This window comes from Mustela lutreola, chromosome 5, assembly GCF_030435805.1.
Source record: "Mustela lutreola isolate mMusLut2 chromosome 5, mMusLut2.pri, whole genome shotgun sequence".
In the NCBI taxonomy this organism is placed as follows: domain Eukaryota; kingdom Metazoa; phylum Chordata; class Mammalia; order Carnivora; family Mustelidae; genus Mustela; species Mustela lutreola.
The window spans coordinates 41,176,934-41,203,047 of NC_081294.1; the positions used below are offsets into that span (position 1 = coordinate 41,176,934).

The window sequence follows — 26,114 nt, forward strand, 5'->3', positions numbered from 1 at the left end:
GGGTAGAGGTCACCAGGGGCCGGCTCTGACCTCACCCGGGAGCAGCTGACGTTCTTTCAACATGTCAGTGTCCTATTTCTTGGCTCCCACATCCAACCTGGGGTCAAGGGCGGGCGACCGAAGCCTCACCCTAGAAGGCTGGCCGTGCAAGTGTCCGCTCCTAGTCATTCTCCTCCCAACCCAGTTTAAGGAGGAAGAAACTGAGGCTCAGAAAGAATGGATCATCTCTTCAACACTTTTAGGTAATTTTTTGGCAAAGCCTATATTAGAACTCAGACCTCAGGACCCTCAGTTCAGTGTGCTTCCATAGGATATGCTAACACTCACCAGCTCAGGTTTTAAAATTAGGTTCCCTAGTGAGCAGGCTGGGATAGGATGGTGTGTGTGTGTGTGTGTGTGTGTGTGTGTGCACGAGTGTGAGTGTTTTGGCCAAGCGCAGGACATGAGCCCAGGACGGACACTCGCCAAGCTTGTGTTTCAGGGAGATTCAGGTTTGCAGTCTTCGGACCCAGTGAAAGGCATGGGAAGGACCGCCACCAGTGGTCCATGTCAGGTGTCTTTCCTGGGGACACCTGTATCTGGGCAAGAGGCCTGGGCAAGCAGCACGGCTGGACATAGTGCAAAACAGAAGGAACTTCGACACCATCCATATGGGATCCGTCACACAACGGCGGTGTATTTAGTCAGTGGTGTGTGTCCAGATATCAGCCACGGGAAGATCCCCAAGGTATACTAGGAGCAAAAAGTAAAGACACGTGCCTACAGTGTGAACCCATATATGTACAAAAGTAGACTATCTCTAGGACTTTGAATGTGTAGGAAAGGAGCACATCAACCTGACAGTGGCTGTCCCTTTATTCACTCCACAGATGCTCCAAGTGCCCTCTCTGTGCCCTGGGACCTTTGCTGGGTAAGGGCGTCAGCAAGGGGAGCAGAGTCACCATACCACAGCCTGCCCTTCTGTAGCCCAGTAGGGAGGGGGAACGGAAAGGAAAGCGCTCTCTTTTTTTAATGACTCTGTTACTTGAAATTTTTAACAACAGTAATTCACTTGTGAATTTGTAATTATAAAGGCGTAAATACAGAAATAAACAAAAGAAGAAGGTGTGGGGAGAAGAGAATTTCATGCTAAGTGCGGCGCGTGTAAGGCACCTTAACCAGCAGGGGGCAGCACAGACAGAGTGTCTGCGCTCCTGGGACCATCCGCGGTGAGCTTTTTTATTCTTTGCAGGTACAGTGACCACAACTAACGGCCCATGATCATACAGGAGGTCCTTGCTTATAGAGCTCATCCAAAGTCATCGACTCCTTCCGTGCTCGCTCTGTGCCTGTGAAGCCCACTTCGTGTACGCGAGGAAAATATCCGCTGGTTTCTCTGAGGTCTGATTCCTAATAGTTGGCAGAGACCCGCTTTCTCACATATGGGGGTGGGGACCCGTGTGACAGGAAATACACACACAGTGGCTTCATCACTTAAAACTTATAAGAGAGCGTAAACCAGAAACACACACACACATACATCCCACAGCACAAACCTCACGTCCATCTTCATCAATTCTGCTGAATACTAAAGTCTCGATGCTTCTAACCTACCCAAAACCACTTTCCTGTAGTAGTGATGCAAACAAGCAGAACAGACTTATCATCCACACACGCTGATGCACCGACAGCAAAAGTGAGAGCGAGAGGACCTTTTACATGGAGAGGCGAGGTCTTATCAGTTCTTAAAGTGTATCTTAATACCAGAGCCTACTATTTCTCAAACATGAAAATGCCACCAAGCCACTTGGGGATCTTAATAAAATGCAGATTCTGATTCTGTAGGACTGAAGGAGGCCCCAAGTGTCTGCATTTTCTAGCAAGCTCCCCGGGGATCGATGGCTGCTGGTCTACGGACCACACTGTAAGTTGTAAGGTCAGAGCCCCAGTCACCCACTGCCCTTTCTCTCCCGCCAGTTAGCATGAGATGGGAGCAAGGGAGCTCCCAACCCCAGTTCCCTGCCTTTCACTGTGTGAGCATCTCTCCCCACTGAGAGTAATTCCAGTGTTTTGTTTTGTTTTGTTTTGTCTTGCTTAATTCTAGTGCTTAAAGACACGTTTCACTCATACATGACTCTTAGACCAAGCCCATCAATTAACCTCAGCTTCACCTGAAGAAACCTATCATAGCTCCAGGCTCCCAAGTCACCCTAAGGATTACCTTCACCACTATGAGATTTTGAGGTTCGGTCCTGTGACATGATGCGAGTCCCATGAAGGCAACACTGCATTGAATTAAAGCCAAGAAAGAATTTTTGTTTTATTGTCCCTCGGTTCCCATGGTTCTTCTCCACCAGGGGCAATTTGCCTCCTGACAATGTTTGGTAATATCAGGAGACATTTTTGGTTGTAGCAACCGGCTACTACATTCTTGGGGGGTCAGAGGTCAGAGAGGCTGTTGAACATCCTCCAATGCAGGACAGTCCCTACTACCAAGAATTATCCAGCCCAAATATCAATGGGTCAAGAAACCCAGCCCTATACAATCCACTCATACTGATCCTTATCTTTGGCAACTTCTTGAAGGATGCCTTGAATTCTGCCACAGATTCAGGGAAAGAAAAAGATCACAGGCGGCCTTTCATAATCGGACCTTTGAGGTCTTGCTCTCTATTACACCAGGAAGTTGAGTTCCTGTGGGGTCCCGGGTTGGCTTGCATTCCAGTTCTGCCACAGACAAGCTGGATAGAATGGACAAGTTACACAAAATCTCTCAGCTTTAACTCCCTCAGTTGTCAAACGACCAAAAGACTCATGAGGGCAGGGGTCTCTATAGAAGGGTCTCTATTTGGGATAGCAGAGTATATACATTCTCCTTGCATACACTAAGCCCTTGTATACTTCTTGAAGCAATGAATGATACCTGACCTGCTTATAACATAATCTTTTTTCAGAACTCTGATGTTGACTGCTACTTTTTCAATCTTGATGAGAGACTTGACCGTTAGGGATTACTATTATTAGCTGCACCTTCTCTTGTCAGAGCCAGACAGGTACTCCAGGATCCCATACTGTGTGCGGACAGCACTGGCAGTAGGAAAGACAGAGGCTTCTAGAATCAGACGGCCCAGGTGCAAATCTTAGCTCCCCTTCATGAGCTTAGACATTTGATCTACCCTCTCTATGCCTCAGTTTCTCCATTTAAAAAATGGAGGTGATAACGATTCCTACATCACAGGGCACTTGGAAGAATTAAAGTTAAATGAGCATAGCACCAGGCACCCAGGCACCTCTCCATAAAAGGAGTCTTTATCGTGCTTTTGGCCTCTTGCCTCCAAATCAAGGGCATCTGCTCAGTTACTCCTCCAAACAGAAGGAGAGACACTGCACTAAAATCAGAACCGGGCCCTAGAGACCAAGCTGACCCAGCTCCTTTCTGCTGCATGGAAAGTCAGGAGCTCAGCCTCCTCAGCTCCCATTCCACATGCCTGAATGAGGGGCTCTGGCACAAACATTCCCTACTCGTCTGCATGCCCACTTGGCCATGTTCAGAATACAGCCCAATGGCTAGACACACCACACTCTCATTCTGCTAAAAGGCCAAAGGACATTAACAAAGATGTCAAAGCTCAAAATTACTTGGAGAGTGAAGAAACAAATGAGGAGAGAAAGCTACAGACTTTGATTCAATAATGAATTTTACATCATGGGCTCGGGATTACTTCTCACCAGAGACCACAGTACCACACACATGACATTCCATTTTTTATGAAAAAGGAAAATGGGGGGAGGGACACAAACTGATATTAAAGGCATATTAAAGAAAGTGTATTCAAGCATATATCTTGATTTGAGCCTGTGAACCCAAACCATCTATATTTTATAGCATAGTAAAAGCTTGGAGCCAGAAAGAAGCATGTAGTCCAATCTCTTGTCTTCTAGATGAGCAAATTAAACCATCTGGGTGTTAAGGAAAAGGCCTCACACTTTCAGCCTTGCAGCAGCTGACTTGAGAAGAAGACCCATGGGGTCTGTTCCTTCAGCCACTCCTGCCTTACTCAATGACATGACTCTTGACTGGAAGGGACTGGAAGGAACCTTGGAATCCTTCTTCTCCCGCTGCACTGTTTTCACTGGGCTTGCAAAAGTCATACATTCATTCACATGCTTTTTACTGAGCACTTACTATATGCCAGGTGCCATTCGCGGTTCTTGGGCTCCAGAGAAGGATAGGGCGGGTGCCCGCTCCCCAAGCACCTGCCTTCCAGGGAACCACACAGTTCATAAGAGTGCACAAATCAGTTAGACAACATAATTCTGGTGGTGTTTCCTGCTCTCAGAGAAGTAAAATAGCATGGATTGGTGGAGAAGAACTGACAGGGAGGGCACAACTCAGAAGAACCCTCTACGAGGCAGCATCACTGGAGAGGAGATCTGACTTCTGAGACGTAACCAGGCTTGTGAAAGTCAGAGGGAAGAGGGCTCTGATGGAAAGAAACAGCAACCACAAACACCAGAGGCAAGCGAGGGAGGCAGAGTGAGCAGACAGGAGGTCAGTGTGTCTAGAACAGAAGGAACAAGGAGGAGGTGGTAGGAGAGAGAGGTCAGAGCCTGCTGCGCTGCAAGCACTTGCCCAAGGACGCTGGGTGGTGGAAGCAGGACTGAGTTCAGACTGGAGGCTCCAGGCTCACAATTTTTATGGGTCTATGTTGACTATATGGCACAAACCTTTTCTGTCATGTTGAGTCACATTACAGGTCAGTTACAGGAGGAACCTGACCACGCTCTGCTCACACTCAGCACCTGGCATGGGACAGGCTTCCAAAGGCCAAAGGAGCCCCCCGGACCAGCCAGCACAGAGAAGGAAAGTGAACCTTCCTTCACCGTTAGGCACCGTGACTCATACATGTTTAATTAGTCATGAACCAGACAGCCCGGAGAAGGGGCTCAAGAGAGCCTAAGGCTAAATTTTTAAATCACTATTATTAATTTCTAATCACACAAGAACTCATGAATACATTTCCCTTATTTTATTTTTTTAAAGAATTTTTATCTCTTTATTTGACAAAGAGAAAGAGAGAACACAAGCAGGCAGAGTAGCAGGTAGAGGGAGAGGCAGGTTCCCCAAAGAGCGAGGAGCCAGATATGGGGCTCGATCCCAGGACACCGGAAACATGATCCGAGCCAAAGGCAGTTGCCCAACCAAGGGAGCCCCCCAGGTACCCCCACTTCCCTTATTTTAAAAATATGAAATGAAACATGGTCCCCCTAGGACACCTCTCCCCCAATCCTGGCCATCTGTCAGCAGCCCATGTCTCTCCCACCCAGAGTTAAATACTATCATTATTCCAGACCACATCTAACGCCCTTAAATTTACTCCTAGAGAAGACAGCGGACGTTCTAAGTGTTTGTTGTCATCACGTGTGGCGTAGAGTACGTGCGGGTCTGCAGCTTGCCCGGGCTCCCACCAGACACTAGGTCTCCGCAGCTCTGCAGGTTATGACATCATCGGCACCCACCCCATTTTGCTAATTGCTGCCTCCTATTCCTTAGGATGGCAGGCCCCTGTTCACGCTCCCTGCAGTGTCATTTACACTTTCTGATTCTCTTCCCATTACAAATACAATCCCAGGGCAATGCAACGTCTCCGCCCGCCTTGTGAGGATTCCTGAATGGCGGAAGGAGGCCTTCACTCTTAGATGCAATTTTATTTCTTTCTTTTTTTTTTTTTTTTTTAAGATTTTTTATTTATTTATTTGACAGAGAGAGATGACAAGCAGGCAGAGAGGCAGGCAGAGAGAGAGAGGAGGAAGCAGGCTCCCTGCTGAGCAGAGAGCCCAATGCGGGGCTCGATCCAAGGACCCTGGGACCATGACCTGAGCCGAAGGCAGCGGCTTAACCCACTGAGCCACCCAGGCGCCCCTTAGATGCAATTTTCAAATGCAAGCAGAATGGGTCATGGGAATTTCTAAGCATCTGGTGATCCCCTAGACAGCCCCCTCCCCCAGACCTTGTTTTACCGTTACTGCCCTACCGTTACTGCCCCCACTGGGGCTCCGTGGGAGGGACTTCTCTTCAATAAGCCCCAATGCTAACGCATTAGGACAACCTAAAACACGGGATGCCCAAGAGTCCACGGTGGGATTCTCTCTCAAACAGAGGTTTGCTGCCATTTCAGGGGTCACCAGGTGTTTGCAGGAGGTGTGTGGATTGCAATGCCATGCCAAGAAGAGCAATGTCTATTAACGGTGTTCCCAGGGAAATGACGAGCACATCCATACCACAGCCTTCTGCTCGCCCTTTATTTACCATGGCCTTCCTGGGGATCGAGGGACAGGAGATTACCTCCTACAAATTCTGTGTAAATAACTGAGCTTGAATGGCTCATTTGTAACGAGATGAGGGAAAAATAATCACCACCTACTTTGCATAGACTTTCGTTCACAAAGCACACCGTTTTTCACTGCATTCCCAGAACAACCCTGAGGTAGACACAGGACAGGGACAGTTATAATATGTATTAGAATAATGTTTAAAGGCAACTGTTACTCCTGACTGAATAGTGGAGTAGATTCAGGCAACAAGAATTAATTGGTCGCCCAAGGTCATGTAGCGAGGAAGTGAGGGCAAACCCGAAACTCGTGTCCTCCGATTGCTGATGCTTTTCTCTTGCACAGGACAGCGCTGGACGTTCCCGTTGCCCCACCACGAAGACCCACTCGTAATTTTTAATACCTATGAAAGAGGTGCGCCCACAGCAGATCCTAAAGAATATACTGGAAGCTCATATCCAGAGATAGAAGTTAGGTCTTAAAGAGCCAAGAGAATAACAAGGGAAGCGAGCCAGCTCAGGGTAGGAGCGTATGGGAGTTAATTCAACTGAACTCTGAGATGAGTAAGTCCGTGTTGTCTGAGAGGCTTTCACTCCACCCATTAATTAAAGATTCTCTCGGGATACTTTAGCTAGCTGGTCATGCAAGGCTTCTCTAGGGAGGTAACAATTAAGCGAAGACCTAGAGGGAGAGGAGTTTCCAGCTTTACAAAGTAACAGGGGCAGAGCAAAGCAGGTGTAGGGAACAGCCTGTGCAAAGTTCCAAGATGGACAATCTCACTGCAAGGCCAGGGACTCCTTCTGTGCAGGGGGCCCAATGGAGGGGTGGGCAGAAGATACTGACTGGCCTGGGCGGTCAGTGCTCGAGGAGCTCAGAGGAGGGCTTCCAGGAGAAGACAGGGCTTGAGGGAATCCTGAAGAAATGACTGGCTGTTCGAGGAAGGCACAGCAGGGAGGGCGCTGGGAGGCAGAACTGTAGGCAGAAGAGAGATGATTGGTGAGTAATGAGTAAGGCAAGGTCTCTTACGTTGAGTAGGTTAGAAGACTTGCTGACCTCCCTTTTAAATTCCAATAAGGAAACTGAGCCCAGGGAAGCTTGACCAAGGGAACCGCAGGACTGAGTCCAGCTCCTGGGTCTCCCAGACTCCCAACCAGTGCTGGCCCCACCCCAGCTCCTGGCTTCTGCTGGCAGGTGCCCATCAGGAAGGAGGCTCGGGCTATGGTCGGATGTGAGTGCGAGGCCTCAGCAGAACCCTGTGGTGCGACCATGGGCCCTGGGCTCCCTGCAGTCAACACAGCAGCCCCCAACACTCTGATCTCGAAGCCAGTTCCTTTGTTCCTCCCCCCACCCCCCGCCCCAGAAGCTTCCCAAAGACCTCGGGAACTGCTTTGATTTTTTTAAAAAACATTTCTGTACAAAACAATGTAAGGAACAAGAAGAAAAGCATGGCTCCATCACCAACCTGTTTGGGCCAGAAAAACAGGCCTATCTCCTGCCAATTCCACCCATTTGGGACACCCCCAGGGAGGTAAGGGGCACAAACATGGAGTCAGGGAGCACCATGCAAAGCACCATTTCCTGGTGGGAAGTCTGTTCTTTGCTCAGGGCTGGGGGCTCTGCACAAACTCTAGTGGAACCCCTGGGGGATCAAAGGTCTCTACCTCAGCCGGGAACATGGTCAGATCTTCTGCCAGACTCCAACCACAGCACACCCAGACGCTTAGATCCAAGAACGCTAGAGTGAAAGGTACGGCTGGACTCACCTGGTCCAATCCTCCATTTCTAGATGTGGCAACGCGGGCCCAGACAGGCACCTCCAAGTTGGTCAGGTTCTCCCAAGGCAAACAATAGCCAATATGAGCAACACTAGATGCCTGGCACAGGGTAAGCCCTTCCACCTGTCACCGCCCCTGATATGAACAGTAAGCTAGCCATTACTCTGACCCCCGCTTTACATGCAAAGAACCTATGGCCGAGACAGCTTATGTCACTTGTCTGAGGTCACACTGCAATGAAGACTAGAGCTAGGACTCTAGTCCAGACCATTTTATCCCACTATCTCAGGCTTCTTCACACCCCACTATGTCAGGATTGTAAGCAGGATCCTTCTCTTCCCAGGCGAGGAGGGCTTTCCCATCGCAGGTTCCTTCATCTAGAATGTGGTCTTGACCACCGGCACCCCCACTCAGCTCTTCACAAAGAAGCCTTTAGACTCATCATCTGCATCAGGTTCTGCCTCCCCTTGGACCTGTGGTTCTCTCTTTTGCCACTTAGTTCTGTACCCTCTCCTTCCCCAAGGCCCTATGCCAAATCAGGATGGTTGTTCCTTCTTCAGCTGAGCTCAAATGTCAACTGTTGAGAGAGACACCCCTCATTTTGTGTCAATTACTGCCCTTTCTTTGCTTGCTTTACACTGTAATCCTAGGTCTGTGTGTTTATTTATGTATTGTCTCCTCCCTTGTGTTTCTGGCAGGCAAAGCTCCTGGCATGGATAGACACTGCATTCAAAGTTGTAGAATAAATGAATGAATGAATGAACTAGAAAACAGAAGAATACCTCAGTTGTTCCTCAAATAAATGTGTGCCCAAAAGTTTACACTTGCCCAAGTGATTTTGTTAAAACTACATAATCCAAAACTTTACTTTGATCCAAGAGCCTGATAATTAAGAGTTTATCTTCCCAGGTCTTTTTCGTAAGCATTACAGATACATGTATATGTGGTATCTCTATCTCTCTCCCACTTTGATTTAACTATTTTATATGATATGTATATTCTATATGGTCTCTATATTATATGATACATATGTACATTACCCCCCAAAAAATACTGATTATATTTTTCTGCGATTTTCTGATTTAACCACATGCCATGAATGTCTTTCCCTGCTACCACATGTAGGTCTGTCTTACGTTGTTAACAATTACATACTATTTTTCAAAAATAAAAATAAAAGTACTCACTCCTGGTGAGATACTCAAATAGTCGAGGGATGGCAAGCAGAAGCCATTGGATCACAAGTGCCTCTTCCCACCATTGCCACACCTCAGAGGCCAGAAGGATTTTGTGCCCAGATGAAGGCGAGTCAGGGGGTATTCCTGAATGGGCCGGGGGGCACAGGAGTGGGGTGGTGCGGGACAGGCTCCCGCAGAAGCAAGAAAAATGGGATGCAGCTGGATGGGCTGGAGAGGAAGGCAACTGGGAGGAAAAGCCGGGGAGACTAAGGCTGGGTTAGTCAGGGAGAGCACTGAGAGGGTCAGAAAATGGAGACAAGAGCTAGAAAGCACCCCCATCTGGGACCGGAAGTCAGGAGACAAGGGGGCTCTTGGAGCCGAAGAGAAGCATAAGGGAGGCAGCCCATTCACCCCTTGAAGAAGATGGAAAATCTGTCTCCCAATGGTTTTCCCACCTGGTTTTCCAACACCCAGGAGCATTTGCCTGTTTCCGAGTGAGACGTGTTTATCTCCCTTCTGGAGTCTCAAAGTTCAAAACAAACTTCCAAACAAAGGGACCCTCCGCTCTGCGGTTTTCAGCTTCATTCTCTTGCAAGGACAGAGCCAAGATTCTGCTTTCCTGATGACTTTCACAGCCAGTTCCACCGAACATCCCACCCCCAGCTTCCTTCTGCGTCTTTCCTGGCTGCCTCCAATTGTTGTGGACATCCTCATGGGTATAGTTTTTTTAGCTCCTTTTAACTATTTTCTTCCTATCTTTATAATTATGCAGGGAAAATAAGATAATTTTCCCAAAAGATGTAATTTGGGGCTTTTAGAGTGGACCAAAGTTCTCTCCCAAGAGCTGAATTCATCAGCATCAAGCTGTAGATATTATTACAAAGAACCTTAGATGAGAAGAAGCTATCTGTTAAGCTAGCTGCAGTTGGAAAATTCTGAGACATATTTTTATGGCCATCACCCTACGGAAAAACCCACCAGATTTACATAAATAGAAAATGACAAGACTGTCTCTGAGGGTAGGTGTAAGTGAGGGATGATATTAACAATCTGCACACATCATCTTCTTTTGCTAAGCCTTACACTAAGTATTTTAATACACACAATAATCCATGAGGCAGGTACCATATTATACCCATTCTACAGATGAAGAATTTGAGGCTCATAGAGTATCTCACCCAAGGTCACACAGACACTAACTGATGGAGCTGAGACTGAAAACCAGCCAGGCTGCAAATAGCTTCTGGGATCTTAACCAAGCCACCACTGGGTTTCCCTAATTCATGTTTTGCTAACTCAATTCTTGTCTACCACTCCTTCCCCAAGTAGGAGTTACACTCCAGGAGAGCAGATCCTTGTCTGTCCTGTTGTATCCCCAGCTGCCAGCACAGGACCTAGCCCAAAGTAGACCCTCATAAATGATTACTGAGTGAATGAATTAATGAATGAATTTTATGTTTTTATTGGACTATGTCCTGTAATCTGAAAAATTCTGAACACTGAGGTTTTGGGTGAGCTTAAATATGTTCATCCAACAGCCCTATTTCTTTTACCCATTTAACTTACTTGAGCTTTCTCCCAGAAGAAGAAATATCTCTTTCCAAGCATTAGAACCTAGCAAGTTACATGAAATGTAGGAATTGAGTAAGAAATCCCAATCTGAAAATGTAAAGAGAAAATGTAAATTTAAAGAGATCATTTGTTAATCACTTACAAAGCTGTTCTAGGCCCCTGCCTTTTTCAGTAGCCAAAGTGGTCTCTGAATCACCTGGGATACTTATTTAAAGGCAGAGCAAGGGCTCCTGGGTGGCTCAGTCGGTTAAGCATCTTCCTTCTGTTCAGGTCATGATCCCAGGGTCCTGGAATTGAGCCCCGCATTGGGCTTCCTGCTCAGCGGGGAGTCTGCTTCTCCCTCTCTCTCTGCTGCTGCTCCCCCTGCTCATGTGTGCTCTCTCTCTCACTCTATGTCAAATAAATAAATAAAGTGTTTAAGAAAAAAAAATGCAGAGCAAGAAAACCAAGAGCCTGGGAATCTACCTTGTGCAGTCATCTCCCTTGAAACAGAAACAAAACTTCAACGCCCACTGTGAGGAGGTGAAGGTTACTCCTGATCCACAAAAAAAAAAAAAAAAAAAAAACCCTAACAAGCTATCAAATTGTGTTTCAGAACCAGTGACCCTCCCCTGTATCAGAGGATTCCTGAAGCCTGTCACATTTAGGGGTCATGAGCCATAGCTATTTTTTGAACCCTGTATAAGGCAGAAACATTGTATTTATCTATAAGATATTCTTTCCCTGTTTTTAAGAAGGTGGTTACCTGCCATGGCCCTACCATACCACCTGTGCACTGAGTCACTCTCATATCTGCCACGACACACGGTGTGTCCAAAGGCAGGCAGCTGGGCCTCTGTGACCAACTGTTTCCCTGTCCGGACGTCAAGGGTGGGAGCGTTCACAACATTTTGATTCTACGCGTGCTCAAACCAGAGTCATTCTAAGGGCAGGGATCATGGAATCTCTCGGTCTTGGGTTGCTATACTCAGAAGTCATGCTTCTGTGACCGTGAATTAGGTTCCGAAGGAGAGAGGATAAGTAGTCAGGAGCCCCACCCCACTGAATTCATCGTGACCAAAAGATCAGAATATAGGTTTCTGTAATACATACCTACAAGAACTAATTACAAAAATAATAATACTTTGGACAAGAGTCAGTCAGCCGGACGAAAACTGGATGAACCAGTGAGGGTGAGTCATGAGGCCATACACCAGCCTTTGCCTCAGTTGGGGAAATAGCTCAAGGTGGGGATTCCTAGACTTTCCACTCTGAGGGCGACACGATACTAGATCCACAGAAGACCTGGGGCATTCTATCAGCAATTGTTTATTGATACCTACTGTGTGCAAGGCACTGTTCTAGGTATGGGGGGCCCTGTGGTGAACCCTACTGAGGAGACCCATACTTTCACTGAGCCAGCGTTCTAACTGGTTAAGGAAATGAGAAACGATTGTCCCCAGTGAAGCAATGATAAGGGGTATAAAGAGGGAGGTAACGATTCAAGTGAGGATGCTAAAGGAACCCCTAACGTCTCACCCACTTGGTCCAGCAGCCACCTTAGACACATGAGGAAAATGAGGCAGAGACAGCAATGACCTGCTCAAGACCAGAGTAAAGGGCCCTGTTCAAAAGTAGAGTTGGAAGAGAGAACTGGCTTCCTGCAAAGCCCATCCTTCCCTCACAGGCCCTCCCGCTGACGGCTTTATCTACCTAAAACTGTTTAGCCCAGAGACCCCAGCACCGAGGGAGGGGAAAGCAGCGCTCGAGCACCCTCTGGCCGGCCCCTGGGCACAAGGGACCCCTCCGTCCCGCCATCACACCCCAGGACCCCGGGAGAAGCCCGGCGGGGCGGGGCCTGGCCACGCGCCGGCGCGTCCAGCAGGTGGCGGCAGCGAGCGGCCGCGCCCCCCGCGCTGCCACCCCGCGAGCCCGCATCATGGATGTCGAGCTCTCCTATTTCGCTTTGCTCGCCTTGGAATTCGAGACTCCAGACGAGGACCAGGATTCATGAGCCGGTCGCAGGGGCCCAGGCAGGGGCCTCTGGCTCCCGACGCCGGCAGAGAGGTGGGTCCCGGGGGCGGTGGCTGCTCCCGAGGCCGGGCGGGGACGCGCTGCCCCCGCCCTGCCTCCCCGTGGTCCACACCCCCTTTGGGCTCCGGAGCCGCGGGGCTGGAGTAGTCGGGGGTGCGCTTGGGCCGGCGCTGCCAGCCCCGCTTCTGCCGGGCACCGGGGGCCGAGGGGCCGCGGGACCCGGTGCGCGTGTCCTCCCGCCGCCGCCGCCTTCTCCCTGCTCTCACCTGCGCCTGTTAGTCCACTTGCCTTCAAGGCCGGTGGCTGCAGCCCAGACTGCCGAGTGGACGGCAGAGGGAGAGAGAGCACCTGAGGATACAGAGCTGGCACTGGACTGCCTTTTCGCCCCCCAGGTGATGAGTGAGGTCGGAAGATCGCAAGATTTAAAAAGCAACCGGGTCCTCCGTATCGAATGAAAGACCCAGTGCAAAGGCATCACCATGAACACGAGCAGTAAGTGGGTCCTCCTCTCCTTTGCCATGGGAACAGGGTGGGGGCGGGAGGTGCAGGAGCCTGCGCTGGGGCTGCCTGGAAGGAGGAAGGAAGCCTGGCATCGGGGTGGACACATGGCCTCCAGACTCCTTCTTGGTCCTTTCTGTGCTCCCCAGAAGAGGGATGGGGGGGTCCGGCTTTTCATGACAATTTTGCTCATGTTTTATTGGCAACAACACTTGCCTCTGCAGGGAAGGCTGCTTGTCTCCTTCTAGCAATGTCTGGGAAGGCCTAGGAAGCACTAACGAACGTGGCCATTGTCTGACTGTGGGGGCTCTGAGGAGACCTCCCTGCACACAGCTGGAAAGCCGTGGACAGCCTGGCTTGTCCTGAAGCAGGGAGGAGGAGGCAGGCCAGCCCGGGCTGGTGGTGGGTGGGTGTGGGCAGGCAGTGGGCTGGAAGCGAGCAGTTTGATAAACAAATCATCAGGAAGCCACCTTTGGGTCTAGAGATTGTGAAATATCCTGATCTCATGCCTGCAGCCCCATGGGCCTGGGGCTGATTTCTCCACACACCTACAGGCTGTGTAGCCATCCTGAGAAGAAAGGAGAGGGACAAGCCCTTTGGCCAAGATCGCTAACAGGCCAGAGGCAGCAACTGCTGTGCAGAGACAGGACCAGACATTTTGCTGCTAGGCTGGGCCTTAGCTGCTGAGAAATGCAGGCAAAAATACAAGGAGGCCCCATTCGTTTCTCTTCAGTGTAGTCCCTTGGACCATGGGCACCCACTGTGACCACCACCCTGGAGAGGAGGTCTGGGTTCAAGTCTTCCCCCACCCCGCCCCCCTCTCCCGGCCTCCTCGTCAGCTCAGCTGGTCTGGGTCCTTTCAGTAGCAGGTGAGATGGTTGAAGCAGAGAACCCTAGGAACATTCCGTTCCCTGGGTCTGTGACTTTCCCATCACTCTCCTCTCTGGATCCCAGATTGCTGATCTGTAAAATGAGAACGGCTGGATCTAAATCTGTAAGTTTCTTCTTAAAAAGCTGGAGCTGAAAAGCAAGGCCAGAAAAATCAGCCCCTTCTGAGGCTGTGTCCAGACCAAAGCCACTGTTTCTTCAGCCTCCCTCCATTTCAAGGCTGTTGGCATGGAGGAGAGGAAAACAAAGCAAAGCCAGGGAGATGGAAATGAAATATATTTATTTACTATGTATTTGTATGACTCATCTCTCTGCTGTCTTCCTTTGTGTATTGCATAGCTCTGCTGAGCAAGGACGGCTGAACTCCCCCTGCCTCTTCCAGCCAGAGAATTTTGCCTCTTGGTTTTGACAGTCAGGAACAGTGCTTTGGCTTCATACCAGGCTCCAGAAAAAAGCCAAATTCCATAGACCTGGTCACCCAAGTGGGCGACATGTTTGCCTCTGACTGTTTTCAGAGAAGTAAAGATGTGAGCTGTCTGTCACTGTCTCTCACTGTCGCCAGGGGAAAGACATATTTATGGGAGTCCTTTCTCATCAAATGATAGGAGAGAAAGACGGCTCATCTATTTTTCAAGAAACTTAGAATTAAGTTCCCAAGCCGCTGGCCCTCTGCCCTTTTCTCTTGTCCCATTAGCAACACTGAATATTCCTGAAAAAAGGAAACAGCTTTTACTTTTTTTTTTTTTTTTTAAGAAATAACAACCAATAGAGTTGAATGCTGAGGACTAACAAAAATGTGATACCAGCTTCATATACTTTTTCTAAATAGGGAAAGTGTGTTTATTTTCTAGGAGTAGTGGAAAATAAACAGAGTAGAATGACGGGCAGCCACTGAGGGCCCTGTAAGAAGTGCCTCTCTATAAAAAAAAAAAAAAATTTAAATTTAAAAAAAAAAAAGTGCTTCTCTAAGGGCTACCCCAGGGAACACTTTGGCCACTCCAGCTCAGGGCTCAGGGGAGGGGCTCCATCATCCCTGCGGCCGCTCCAGCCCTGAGAGTCTGCGAGTAGAGAAGAGAAATCAGACTTCACATGAGTGAAGCCAAGGTCATAAGGTTACAGGCACTGGACATTGGCAGAAGCCCTTGAGGTGACCCGATGTCAACAAAAATGCTCTCTCCCCTTTGGAATGTAAATTCCTTACTTAACCCTTGTGCCTGAAACTGAACCTAAGAGATAGACTTACCCAGTTTTTCTCTCCCTTCCATGTTTTGGGTCCTCACCCTCTACCGGTCCCTGTGCCCAGCATCGCACCTGTATGATCTCCCCAACTGCTACCCTGACCCTGGGAGATGGCATGACTGCTCCAGTTTCATGGGGGATACCTTGTAGCTAATAACATTCACTAACGTCTTCAAGCCATGCGGTTAGCTTGGGGCTTATGAGAGGTGTTTGGACGCGTTGCGTTTTGACAGCGTGCGTCAGCATTCCTGATCGCTCGTTCGGATGGCCCCACTGAAGTGAGGTTAAAGTGGGATGAGAACAAAGGGCCGATCACTTCATCTGGGCAAGAGGAGTTCGAGGCCGAGGGCTTGGGGCAGCGGGTGAGAGCTGACAGAGCTCAGGCTCTGGGCTCAGCTGGTCCCAGGTTCTGGTCCTCGTGTTTTGCGTCTTAGCTGTGTGGTCTTCACCATGGTTGTCTCGCCTGCAAAGTGGAGATGATAGGACATACCTCATGTGGGATGGAGGGAAATAGTAACATGGCATTAACACGGCCAGAGTGTGGGGCCTGAGCCGTTCGCGGGCCTCGTATCAGCAATGGCGGTCAGGCCATTCTTGTCACCACCGTGGTCATTGTGGTGGTTGTCGTGGGCTCCGTGTCGTCAGCCAGCAGGTCCCTCAGCCTCTCTGATGTCACACCGCGGTCATGAATCGAGGCTACCAGAAGGTTTTTGAGGATTAAGTGGGATCAGGAGAAAATGCTTTGTACACGTATGTGAACTGTTTTTATTCATAAATGAGACACGCGTGGCTCAGATGGTAACACCGGGGGACCTTAGGGCTCTGTTAGCGATCTCTCAATGCACGTCTAGTGTCTTCCGAATCCCTTCCTCCAAAATCTAGCTGAGCTCCTGTACACTGCAGAGCAGGAATTTGAAAGAAGGGGTAATTCCGGGGAGGATGGAGTCAGGTGGTGGTACCGACGTGGCGGACTGCCCTTACCAGCCCTGCAGCCAGGGGGGCGTCCCCCTGAGGTACGCTGTGGCTTTCAGAGGCCCAGAGCTGAACAGCAGCCCATGCTCCAGGTTGGGGGGCCTCATGAGCACCATACACAGTTAGGCCAAGAACCATCCTCCTTTAGCTCATTGGCAGTTCCCGTCCTCTGATCCTTTCCTTGGTCTCTGTCATGGAAAGGTTACAGTTTTGGAGCGGACTGTTTTGCTAAAAAGAGCATCGAAGATTCCTAGCGCCCATGTCATGAGATAAGCAGACACCATCCTGGGGCTGTAAGAACCAGCGCTCGGGGGTATGGATTCCTGACTTCAAATGCAGGATCTGTGGTGGACTCTGTGATCTCAGACCAGACAGCTTACGTCGTTGAACCTGAACTTTATCATGTATAGGAGGCGAACAGTAATGCCAAAGGGCAGGGTTGTCAAGAGGTTGAGAGAAGTAACGTGAGAGGCTCGCTGGCCTCGGGTCCTGGGGGATGGAGTCGAATCTGAAGTTGAATTGGCCACGGAGCAAAGTTCTGGAATGACAGGATCGGAAGAACCAAACCCTCTGGTGGAAAATGAGCATGTTTTGCTGCTGTGGTAGCTAGCACTGACTAGGTCCTGTTCATAGGAAAGCCATAGCTTCCTGAAGGAAACCTCTGGGAAGATTATTAACCTGGTGTTGTATAGGGCATGGGTTGAAAAGTGCAAGACGGGAAGTTAGGATCCTAGCTGAGAGGCAATCACCCTAGTTCAGAAAAGTTCTGAGGGCCAGGATTTTGGTGGTGGTAAGAATAAAAGTCAGGGGAAAGAGCTTTTAGAAAATAAAATCTGCATGGCCTCAAAGCTGTTGGATTATAGAGGAGATTATAATATAATTAATGAGGAGGGAAGGTGTCTATTAGTTAGGGTCCTGGAAGGGAACACATGGGCAGTTTGAAGGTTAAATAGAAGTTAAAGTTAAATAGAGTTAAATAGAAAGAGTCTATGCGAGTGTGTGAGAAGGCTGTAGAGAAACAAACAAGAAGCCGGGATGGCCCAGTACTAGAAGGCTGGGAACTGCCTGACCGCCCTCTCCTCCCTTCCTTCATCTCCTACGATGCTCCCCATTGGCCCAATCCAACCAAGGACCAGAGGGCAGGGAATGCAGTTGATGGGCCCATAATATTCAGCCTCTCACAGTGCAGAGTACAGAAGGCAGTAGAGTGGGTGTGGAGACGCATGGGAGCTCAGAATTGAAGACGCCCAGCGTAAGGAGCGAGATGACCATCCTCTGCCAGGCCAGGAACTCCCAGAGTTCTTTACAAGAAGGATCCACTACAAACACTAACTTGGTAGGCTGCCCTCTAAAGCAATTTTACATTTGCAAAATTCAGATAAAATAGAGATGATTGGGCGCCTGGGTGGCTCAGTGGGTTAGGCCGCTGCCTTCGGCTCAGGTCATGATCTCAGGGTCCTGGGATCGAGTCCCGCATCGGGCTCTCTGCTCGTCAGGGAGCCTGCTTCCCTCTCTCTCTCTCTGCCTGCCTCTCCATCTACTTGTGATTTCTCTCTGTCGAATAAATAAATAAAATCTTTAAAAAAAAAAAAAATAGAGATGATTATATGCTTTATAAGGGTGGAGTTTTGCTTGTTTTTTTTTAAACCATGCTTCTCAAATGAATGAAGCAGTTGTCGACAAATGAATCTTGGAGGATAGGAGCAGGGTTGAGGAATAACATAAGGAACAATTTTAAAACCATCCGAAATGAGGGTGCCAGATGGCTGGGTCAGTTAAGCATCTGCCTTTGGCTTAGGTCATAATCCCAAGGTTCTGGGATGGAGACCCGCAGAGGGCTCCCTGCTCCACAGGGAGTCTGCTTCTCCTTTTTGCCTCTCCTCCCACTCATTGTCTCAATCTCTCTCTCTCAAATAAATGAATAAAAATCTGTAAAAAAAAAAAAAAATCCAAAATGAGTATAACACAGCTCTGAAAATCACAATGTGATTTCAAGAGTATTTGTAGTGCACAAAGGAAGTGATACCAATTCTGACCTCCAGCTTTCCTATCTGGCAAAGGCTTTATCTTGCTGAGATAACATCTGGCGTGGTGAATGGTCAGCCCCTGGCGGACCCCCAACAGTGGCCGGATACCAATTGTACTAGAACAGAAAACAACCCAAAGTGTGGAAGCACCTCTGACTTTTTGAATATTTCGCCAGTGAAATCTTTCTCCTTTAGTCCTCACGGGTACAGACTGGAACTTACCCTTTACTGGCTGTGTGTCCTTGAGCAAGTCGCTTACCTTCTCTGTACATCACTTCCTCCTCTGATCACAGGGGAGCTCATGATAGTTCCTGTCTCACAGAGCTATTGGAAAGAATACGTGAGCTAATAGCTCTGAATTGCTTTACAAGCCGCCGGGCCATGCAAATGTTTATAAAACAAATAAAAACAGCGTGTATCAGTTTGCTAGAGCTGCCATAACAAAGCAGCACAGATTGGGGGGCTTAAACCACAGAAGTGTATTGTCTCCCAGTTCTGGAGGCTGAAAGTCCAAAATCAGGGTGTTGGCAGGGTGGGGTCCTTCTGAGGGCCTTGGAAACAATCTTTTCTAGCCTCTGTCCTTGGTTGTGAATGGCCGTCTTCTACCTGTGTCCTTCCTTCTGTCTGTCTCTGTGTCCAAATTTCCCCTTTTGATAAGGACACCAGTCACGTTGGATTGGGGCCCATTCTAATGACCTCACTGTAACTTGCTTACCTTTATAAAGACCATTATCTCCAGACAAGTCACATTCTGGGGAACTGGGGGGTAAGGAGTCTAATATAGGAACACAATCCATAATGCAGTGTTTGTTACTTAAATGACTCATTAAGAAGATTTTTCTTTGGGTGGGTTTCCCCTGAATATCATCCACTCCCCAGGGCTCATGGAGGAGGCTGACCTCTGACCAGCGGGAATGGAGCCTCTCCTTGAGAACTGGAACCATAACGCTCACACGTAGGCGGTCCCCAAAAGGGAAGACCAGGGCAACTTAGTATTCCACACTCCGTCTGTCTGCAGCAAACGCAACTCCCACTCCACCCCCTCTCCAGGTCATTATGCACAACTGTAGCATCTCGGTGGTATAACAGAATTTATAGTCATGGTATTGGTTTTCAATTGACCTCGTTCCTGGGAATGTCCAACATGGGGAATAAGAATTGGATTGCTCATTTATTCACTCAACAAGTATTTACTGACCACCAACTCTGCACCAGGTGGGATGCTGGGGACATGGCAGTAAATCTAAAAGACAGTGGGGCTCTTGCCTTTGTGGGTCACACAGGCCCTGAAAGATGGGCCCCCTGGTGACTAGCATAATAGGACAGGTTTTATTTGCCCTACATGAGGTTTTCAGTCAATTTGAATTTTTAGCCAACAGTGAGAAATGGGGAAATTGAGATATAAAAATGAGAATTTCTAGCTTCTCTTAAAAAGCTGGACAGTGGGGGTACCTGGGTGGCCCAGTCTTTAAGCATGTGCCTTCAGCTCAGGTCATGATCTCAGGGTCCTGGGGTGGAGCCCTGCCTTGGGAACTCCCTGCTCAGCGGGGAGTCTGCTTCCCCCTCTCCCTCTGCCCGGACCCCTGCTCATCTCTCTCTCTCTCTCTCTCTCTCTCATAAATAAATAAATAAACAATCTTAAAAAGTGGGGGTTGGGCAGGGAAGATTTTGCATCCCAGCTCCCGTTTTCCTGCATGACGACAGCACTAGGACTGCCCGCTTTCCGTGGGGCATGTGCTGGTCTCCAGGCTGCCCACTTGCAACACTGTCCTCGTAAACTGCACAAGGACAGCTTTGTATTTTTATGTTCCCTTGCTGCTGGAGGCATTTTAATTTTTAACCCCCAGTCTAGTAGATGATCAATATAACGTCAAACATGGGGAAGAGTGTTTACCCCGAGATGCAGAAACTGCAACGTTATCTGCTCGTTTTTACTGGAGAAAGTTCTATCTAGACTTAGCCACTGATTAACAGCGCCATGCTATAAAAGTCCTCTTGAAGTGAGCAGAATCCTGCTGCATAAATAAGGATTTCCCCAGCTGACCCGTTCCCAGAAGGGTGATATCATATCCTGTCTGATACAGTTGGGCAAACATGCCTGCCCCCGTCTCCTAGAGGTCAGTTTTGTTTCCAGGGGAACCTAGTTGTAGGGGGTGGGGCATAGACCAAAGGAAGGCAATTCTGGATAACTGATCCCAGCCCAGGGTTACTTTTTCTAGACCAAAGGAAGCTACTGTGCCAGACTGAACTGTTCCAGGGATTGTTCTGACCTATGGGGCACACCTGGCCCATTTGAGGACAACTGGTCAGCGGCATTAGCTCTGGGTTGGAAAGGTCGGTGTATCCCAGCTAAGGAGTGATTCATGAAAGGTAATCACTGAACTTGACCCCAGACAGCATTGATCCCATTTGGCTCTTCAAGATTTCTCCTCTATCAGTATGAGGTTCTCCTCCTTGGGAAAGATAGGTACGAGTGAGTGGATAATGTCAACTTAATTTCCACAGCTGGGAGAAGATTTTTCTTCATTCCTCTGGAAGAAATAGAGAGGCAGATAATTCACAAAAAGCAAAGCACATTGCCTAGCCCACTGTAGGTGCTCAGAAGATATTTGATGAATCCATTTGGACGAAAAACCTGCTCTCTTTGTCTTTATGATAAAGGTCTCTCTACTGAGCTCTAGGTTCATCTTTCTGACCATCTGTTAAGTTGCCCACTTGGATATCCCAGGGTATTTCAAATCCAACCCATTCTCCCTAAAAGAAAAAAAGAGAAAAATGACTTCAACTCTATGGTCCCAGTTGATGGCTAGAAGAGTCACTGAAGGTAGTCATTAGAAAGTAGTCCTCGTCTCCTTCACGCTTTTGTGTTCAGTCTGTGTCCACCTCTGGTCACCCCCATGTCCCAACTGGACCTCTTCCACTCCTCTGTTCCCATTACTTCCCTTTGTTCATGACACCAGGCATGGCGGCCACTGGAGTAGAAGGTTGGGGGAGGGGAAACGTTGGTCTCAAGTTCAGTAGGAAGCAATGGAGCGATGCGGGTTGCTGGACAATGTAATTCTAGGTTGCGTGGACAGGCAAGGTCATAACATCGCTTCTCAGAACCCTGCTGAAGCTGCATCTAAAGTGTGGCATTCAGGCACCCTGGAGCGTGCCCAGGAAAGGGCAGCCAGAATAGTAGAGAAAGGGCATTAAAGGAGTAGTAGGGAGATGATGCAAGAGTCAGCCCCACACATTGGTTTTGTGTCCCCTAAAGAGTATGACCCCTTGACAATTTCACACAGCGCCGCTGGGATGTGCCCTGCCGCCCGGAAGTATCTAGCTTCTTTTCTATGTTTATCACCAGCCAGACAAGGGGTCTAGACAGACTGTACTTGGCAGTTCCCATTGCTCCTGGTGCTGTGGTTATGGCTGTGTGCTCCCGCAACCATCCCCACCCCCTCTCTTGGCAGAATTCCACTCTCTCCTGCCTGTATCACTTCCAGACCTTCTTCCTCGCATCTGCTTAATTTTGTGCAAAGCGCAGGTCTTTCTCCAAGGGCTGTTATCTCTTGCCCTCACCAGCACCAGCAGGGCCAATGAAACAAGTGCTTTGCGATAGTCTGTCTAATGACACAGTTGATCTATTTTAAGCACCTGAAGCACACTCCACCAAGTGAGAATCTTCCCACAGCAAGCTGCTCTCAGCCTGTAGGGGAAGAGGCAGCCCGAGGTCTTCTCCTGCTCTTTGAAATCTGGGGAAACAGCCCAGGGATCCGGACTCTGCCCATGCAAGGATGATCTAAGGCAACCGTAAAATTAGATATTTTTACGGTCAGCATGAGTTATTCTGGAAGGAGAATTGTCTGTGATGCCAGGATTATATGGGGCAAGCACCTCAATTGAAGAAAAATCCCTCCTTCAAGGGGACAGAGACAGAGCCTGGACCCATCACACATGGGGAGAAGGGACCTAGGGAGGCAGCATTTCAGGAACAAAAAGAAGCCCAATGCCCATCAGAGATTTCTTAGCCCCTGACCACTTTTTTAATCTCCTTCCTAATCAAGATATGTTCTTTTCCAGATACAGCCTGAGTGCAAATCTTTTATATATACAATTTAGTTAATCCTTGCAACAGTCCTCCCTGAGCCTTCCCTGTATTCTGTACCTAAGACAGGTCCCTGTGTTATGTTGGCTCTCGCCATCCTCCATGGAACTTACCACAGTCAGTAATTGCTTCATCTGTGAGCACGTTTCCTTTGTTTCTGTCTCTTACTGTCTTTTGACTGTAAACCACATGATGACCATATGACAAGCTTGTCTGTTTCATTCACTGCCCAGTCCTCCAAACTCATCACAGTGCTTGACCCAGAGGGACGAAGGCTTAAAATGGTTCACGTTTGTTGAGCATTTACTATGTACCAGACACAGTGTTAAGTTCTTTGCAGACACAAGCTCACTTAATCTTCATGAAGGTTGTGGGAGATAGGTAGTAATAGTACCCTCATTTTCTAAAGGAGGAAACTAAGGCTCCAGGACTAGGTCATTGGCCACAAAGTTAGTCAACACTTCTTATCATCTGGAAAAGGCAAATGAAAGCCACCATGATCTATCACCTCTCCCTTCTCAGAATGGCTAGGATCAAAAAGATAGGAGATAGCAAGTGTTGGCGAGGATGTGAAGGAAAAGGAACACTCATGCACTGTTGGTGGGAATGTGGATACGGGCAGCCACTGCGAAAAACAGTGTGGCGGTCCCTCAACAGTTAGAAATATCATCTGATCCAGTAATTCCAAAGAAAACAAAAACACCAATTTGAAAAGATCCATGAGCCCCTATGTGTATTGAAGCATGCTTTATAATAGCCAAGATGTGGAAGCAAACTAAGTGTCCACTGATAGATGAATGGATAACGAAGATATGGCATACACACACACACACACACATACACACACACATCTCTATATATGATGGCGTATTGCTCGGTCATAAAAAAGAATGTAATCTTGTCATTTGCAACAACATGGATCAACATACAGAGTATTATGTTAAATGAAACAAGTCAGACAGAGAAAGATAAATGCCATGTGGTTTCACTTATCTGTGGAATCTAAAAAACAAAAACAAACAACATTGAAAAAACAAAGACAAACAAACATTGAAAAAGCAGAAACAACCCCACAGATACCTCTGCTGGTTCCCAGAAAGGAGGGGGTTTGGGGGATGAGCGAAGTGGGTGAAGGGGAGTGGGAGGCGCTGGCTTCCCGTTATGCGATGGGTAGGTGACGGGGATGAAAGGCACAGCATGGGGAACATGGCCAATGACACGGTAACAACGGTGTGTGGGGACAGATGGGAGCTACCCTCGTGCTGCGTGCGTACAGTGTAAGGCATAGAGTTGTTGAGTCGCTATTGTACGCCTGAGACTGATGTAACAGTGTGTGTCAGCTACACTGTAGTTTAAAAAAAAAAAAGTAATGGAACCTTGAATGTATATGTGAATGGGTGGATTTAACGAGGAATATTTAATACTCCATTTTGCATGAAAGGGCACTGAGGTTCAAAGGCGAAGTCATCTGGCCACCCTCATACGAGCAGGAAGCTTCAGGCAGAAGTTCAAAACCATGTCCATGAGACTCTGAGCTCCTTTCACTCCTTCCTGCTCCCTTCTTTTTACCTTTTTTCCTCATTTTACACTGATGAACATCACAGTCCGTCTCCTGTTCGATGTCCCAGCACTGCTGTCCCCTTCACTGGGACCATGACACAAATCCGTGCTTTGGATTTGGCAGTGGACCAGGTGCCGTAGGACCGGAGTCACACCGGACAGAGAACGTGACCCCGGATTGCCTCCTTCTGGTGTGGCGGAGGAGTGGACACGAGATGTGGCTAAAATGCTGGAGAAGCCCATGAGTGTTGAGAGGGAAGGAGTGAAAGGGAAGCCAGGCCAAATTCCTCTGGAAGACCTGGGACCTTCTTTGTAGAGAGGACTTTGAGATGTGAATAAACTTTCGTTAGGCAGATCATAAGAGAAAGCTGGGGCATCCCAGATGGGCTTACTCAGTCCTTCTCCAGCAAGATTCCACAGTCCGCGTTGCACAACGCCTGCGTCCTGAGCCCTTGGCTAGAGTGAGGGTGAAATAAACAAATGCAGAGTATTCCGGGAAATATCAGGATGTCCAGTTGGTCTGTACTCTATAGAGCGTGACTAGGTGGCCAGTGAGGAAATATGGCTGGGCCGTTGGTGAGGATCAGATCTTGGAGAGTTTTAAAAGCTGTTCTGGAAGGTGTTTGTTACAGTCTATGGCCACTGAGAAGCTGTGAGAGGTTTTGAGCCAAGCAGTGATCCGACCAGAGCCGTGCATTATTTAGGACGATCTCCCTGGCAACACATACCTGATGGATGGGAGAGTCCAAGGACAGTGGGAGGCAGATTAAGGGCAGCGGTGTGGTGGGAGTGGCAGGGAGGGGAGGCACGGGGAGCAGGGAGGGTGGCACCGGTTCTATAGCCTGCGCTACGTTACTGTTCTTATACCCACAGGTGGACATGTTATCTGATTCTGATTTCTGGGACTGTGAACTGATACTTTGAAAACAAGGTTACTAACCAAATCGAGCTGCCTAGATAGTGTGTTCGATAAACCCTTGAGCTGTGGAGTCAGACAGCCTGGGTTCAAATTCCAGCCTGGCCACTCACTAGCTGTGCAGGTTTCAGTGCCTTGCTTTATCTCCAAAGTAGCATTTTTTTTCTCTCAAGATGGGAATATTGGGCAGTGGGTTAAAGCCTCTGCCTTTGGCTCAGGTCATGATCCCAGGGTCCTGGGATAGAGCTCCACATCGGACTCTCTGCTCAGCAAGGAGCCTGCTTCCTCCTCTCTCTGACTGCCTCTCTGCCTACTTGTGATCTCTGTCTGTCAAATAAATAAATAACATCTTTTTAAAAAGGGGGGGAGCGCCTGGGTGGCTCAGTGGGTTAAAGATGGGAATATTGGGGAAGCACTGAGTGAGGGAATGGATGTGTGATGCTGAATGCAGGGCCTGGCTCGTGAGAACACCCAGCAGTGGTTAATAACAGTATAGTAATGAAATACAAATACATTGACTGTGTTAGGGAAACTCCCTTTAAATAAGAAATTAATCAACACATAATTAATTGTGTTGTTACAACACAGTCACCTCTTGGTCATTCCATTGGGAAAGGGGAACGGAAGTATATATTGATATCCCATCATTCTGTTTAGCTGACATTTAAGGAGTACGTTCTTGTACGTCAGACTACATTCTAAACTGTCCATGGATTGTCTCTTTTCATCTTAGGCATGAGTCAGAAATAAAATTAATGTTGTAGAGGATAATCCTGACTGAGTAAGGAGCATGTCCTACTAGACCAGGGGTTGACACTTCTTCTGTAAAGGGCTGGGTGGTAAAAGATTTGGAGCTTTGTAGGTCCCACAGTCTCTGCAGCCTGAAAGGAGGCCCAGACAGTGTGTCATCAAATGGACAAGGCTTCAGCCCAGTCAAAACTGATTTACAAAAATAAAGATGGAGAATGATCTGACCCATGAGCCAGAGTTTGCTGCCCCCAATGCTACATGACCTCTACTGTCTCTTCCAGCTTTGACATTGCTCTCCAAAACGATGACACAGAAATGCCTAATCCT

General features: G+C 48.3%; 1 protein-coding gene across 3 annotated transcripts in view; it reads left to right on the forward strand.

Annotated features, from left to right (window-relative positions):
• The first annotated feature begins 13,242 nt into the window (after window positions 1-13,242).
• ABLIM3 (actin binding LIM protein family member 3) overlaps window positions 13,243-26,114 on the forward strand; it is a 109,004-nt gene continuing 96,132 nt past the window's right edge. For all 3 annotated transcript variants that reach the window (XM_059173996.1, XM_059173993.1, XM_059173995.1), the window contains exon 1: window positions 13,243-13,342. In XM_059173996.1, coding sequence (XP_059029979.1) covers window positions 13,330-13,342 — 13 coding nt within the window. In that variant the 5' untranslated portion in view covers window positions 13,243-13,329. The remainder of the gene's footprint in view (window positions 13,343-26,114) is intronic.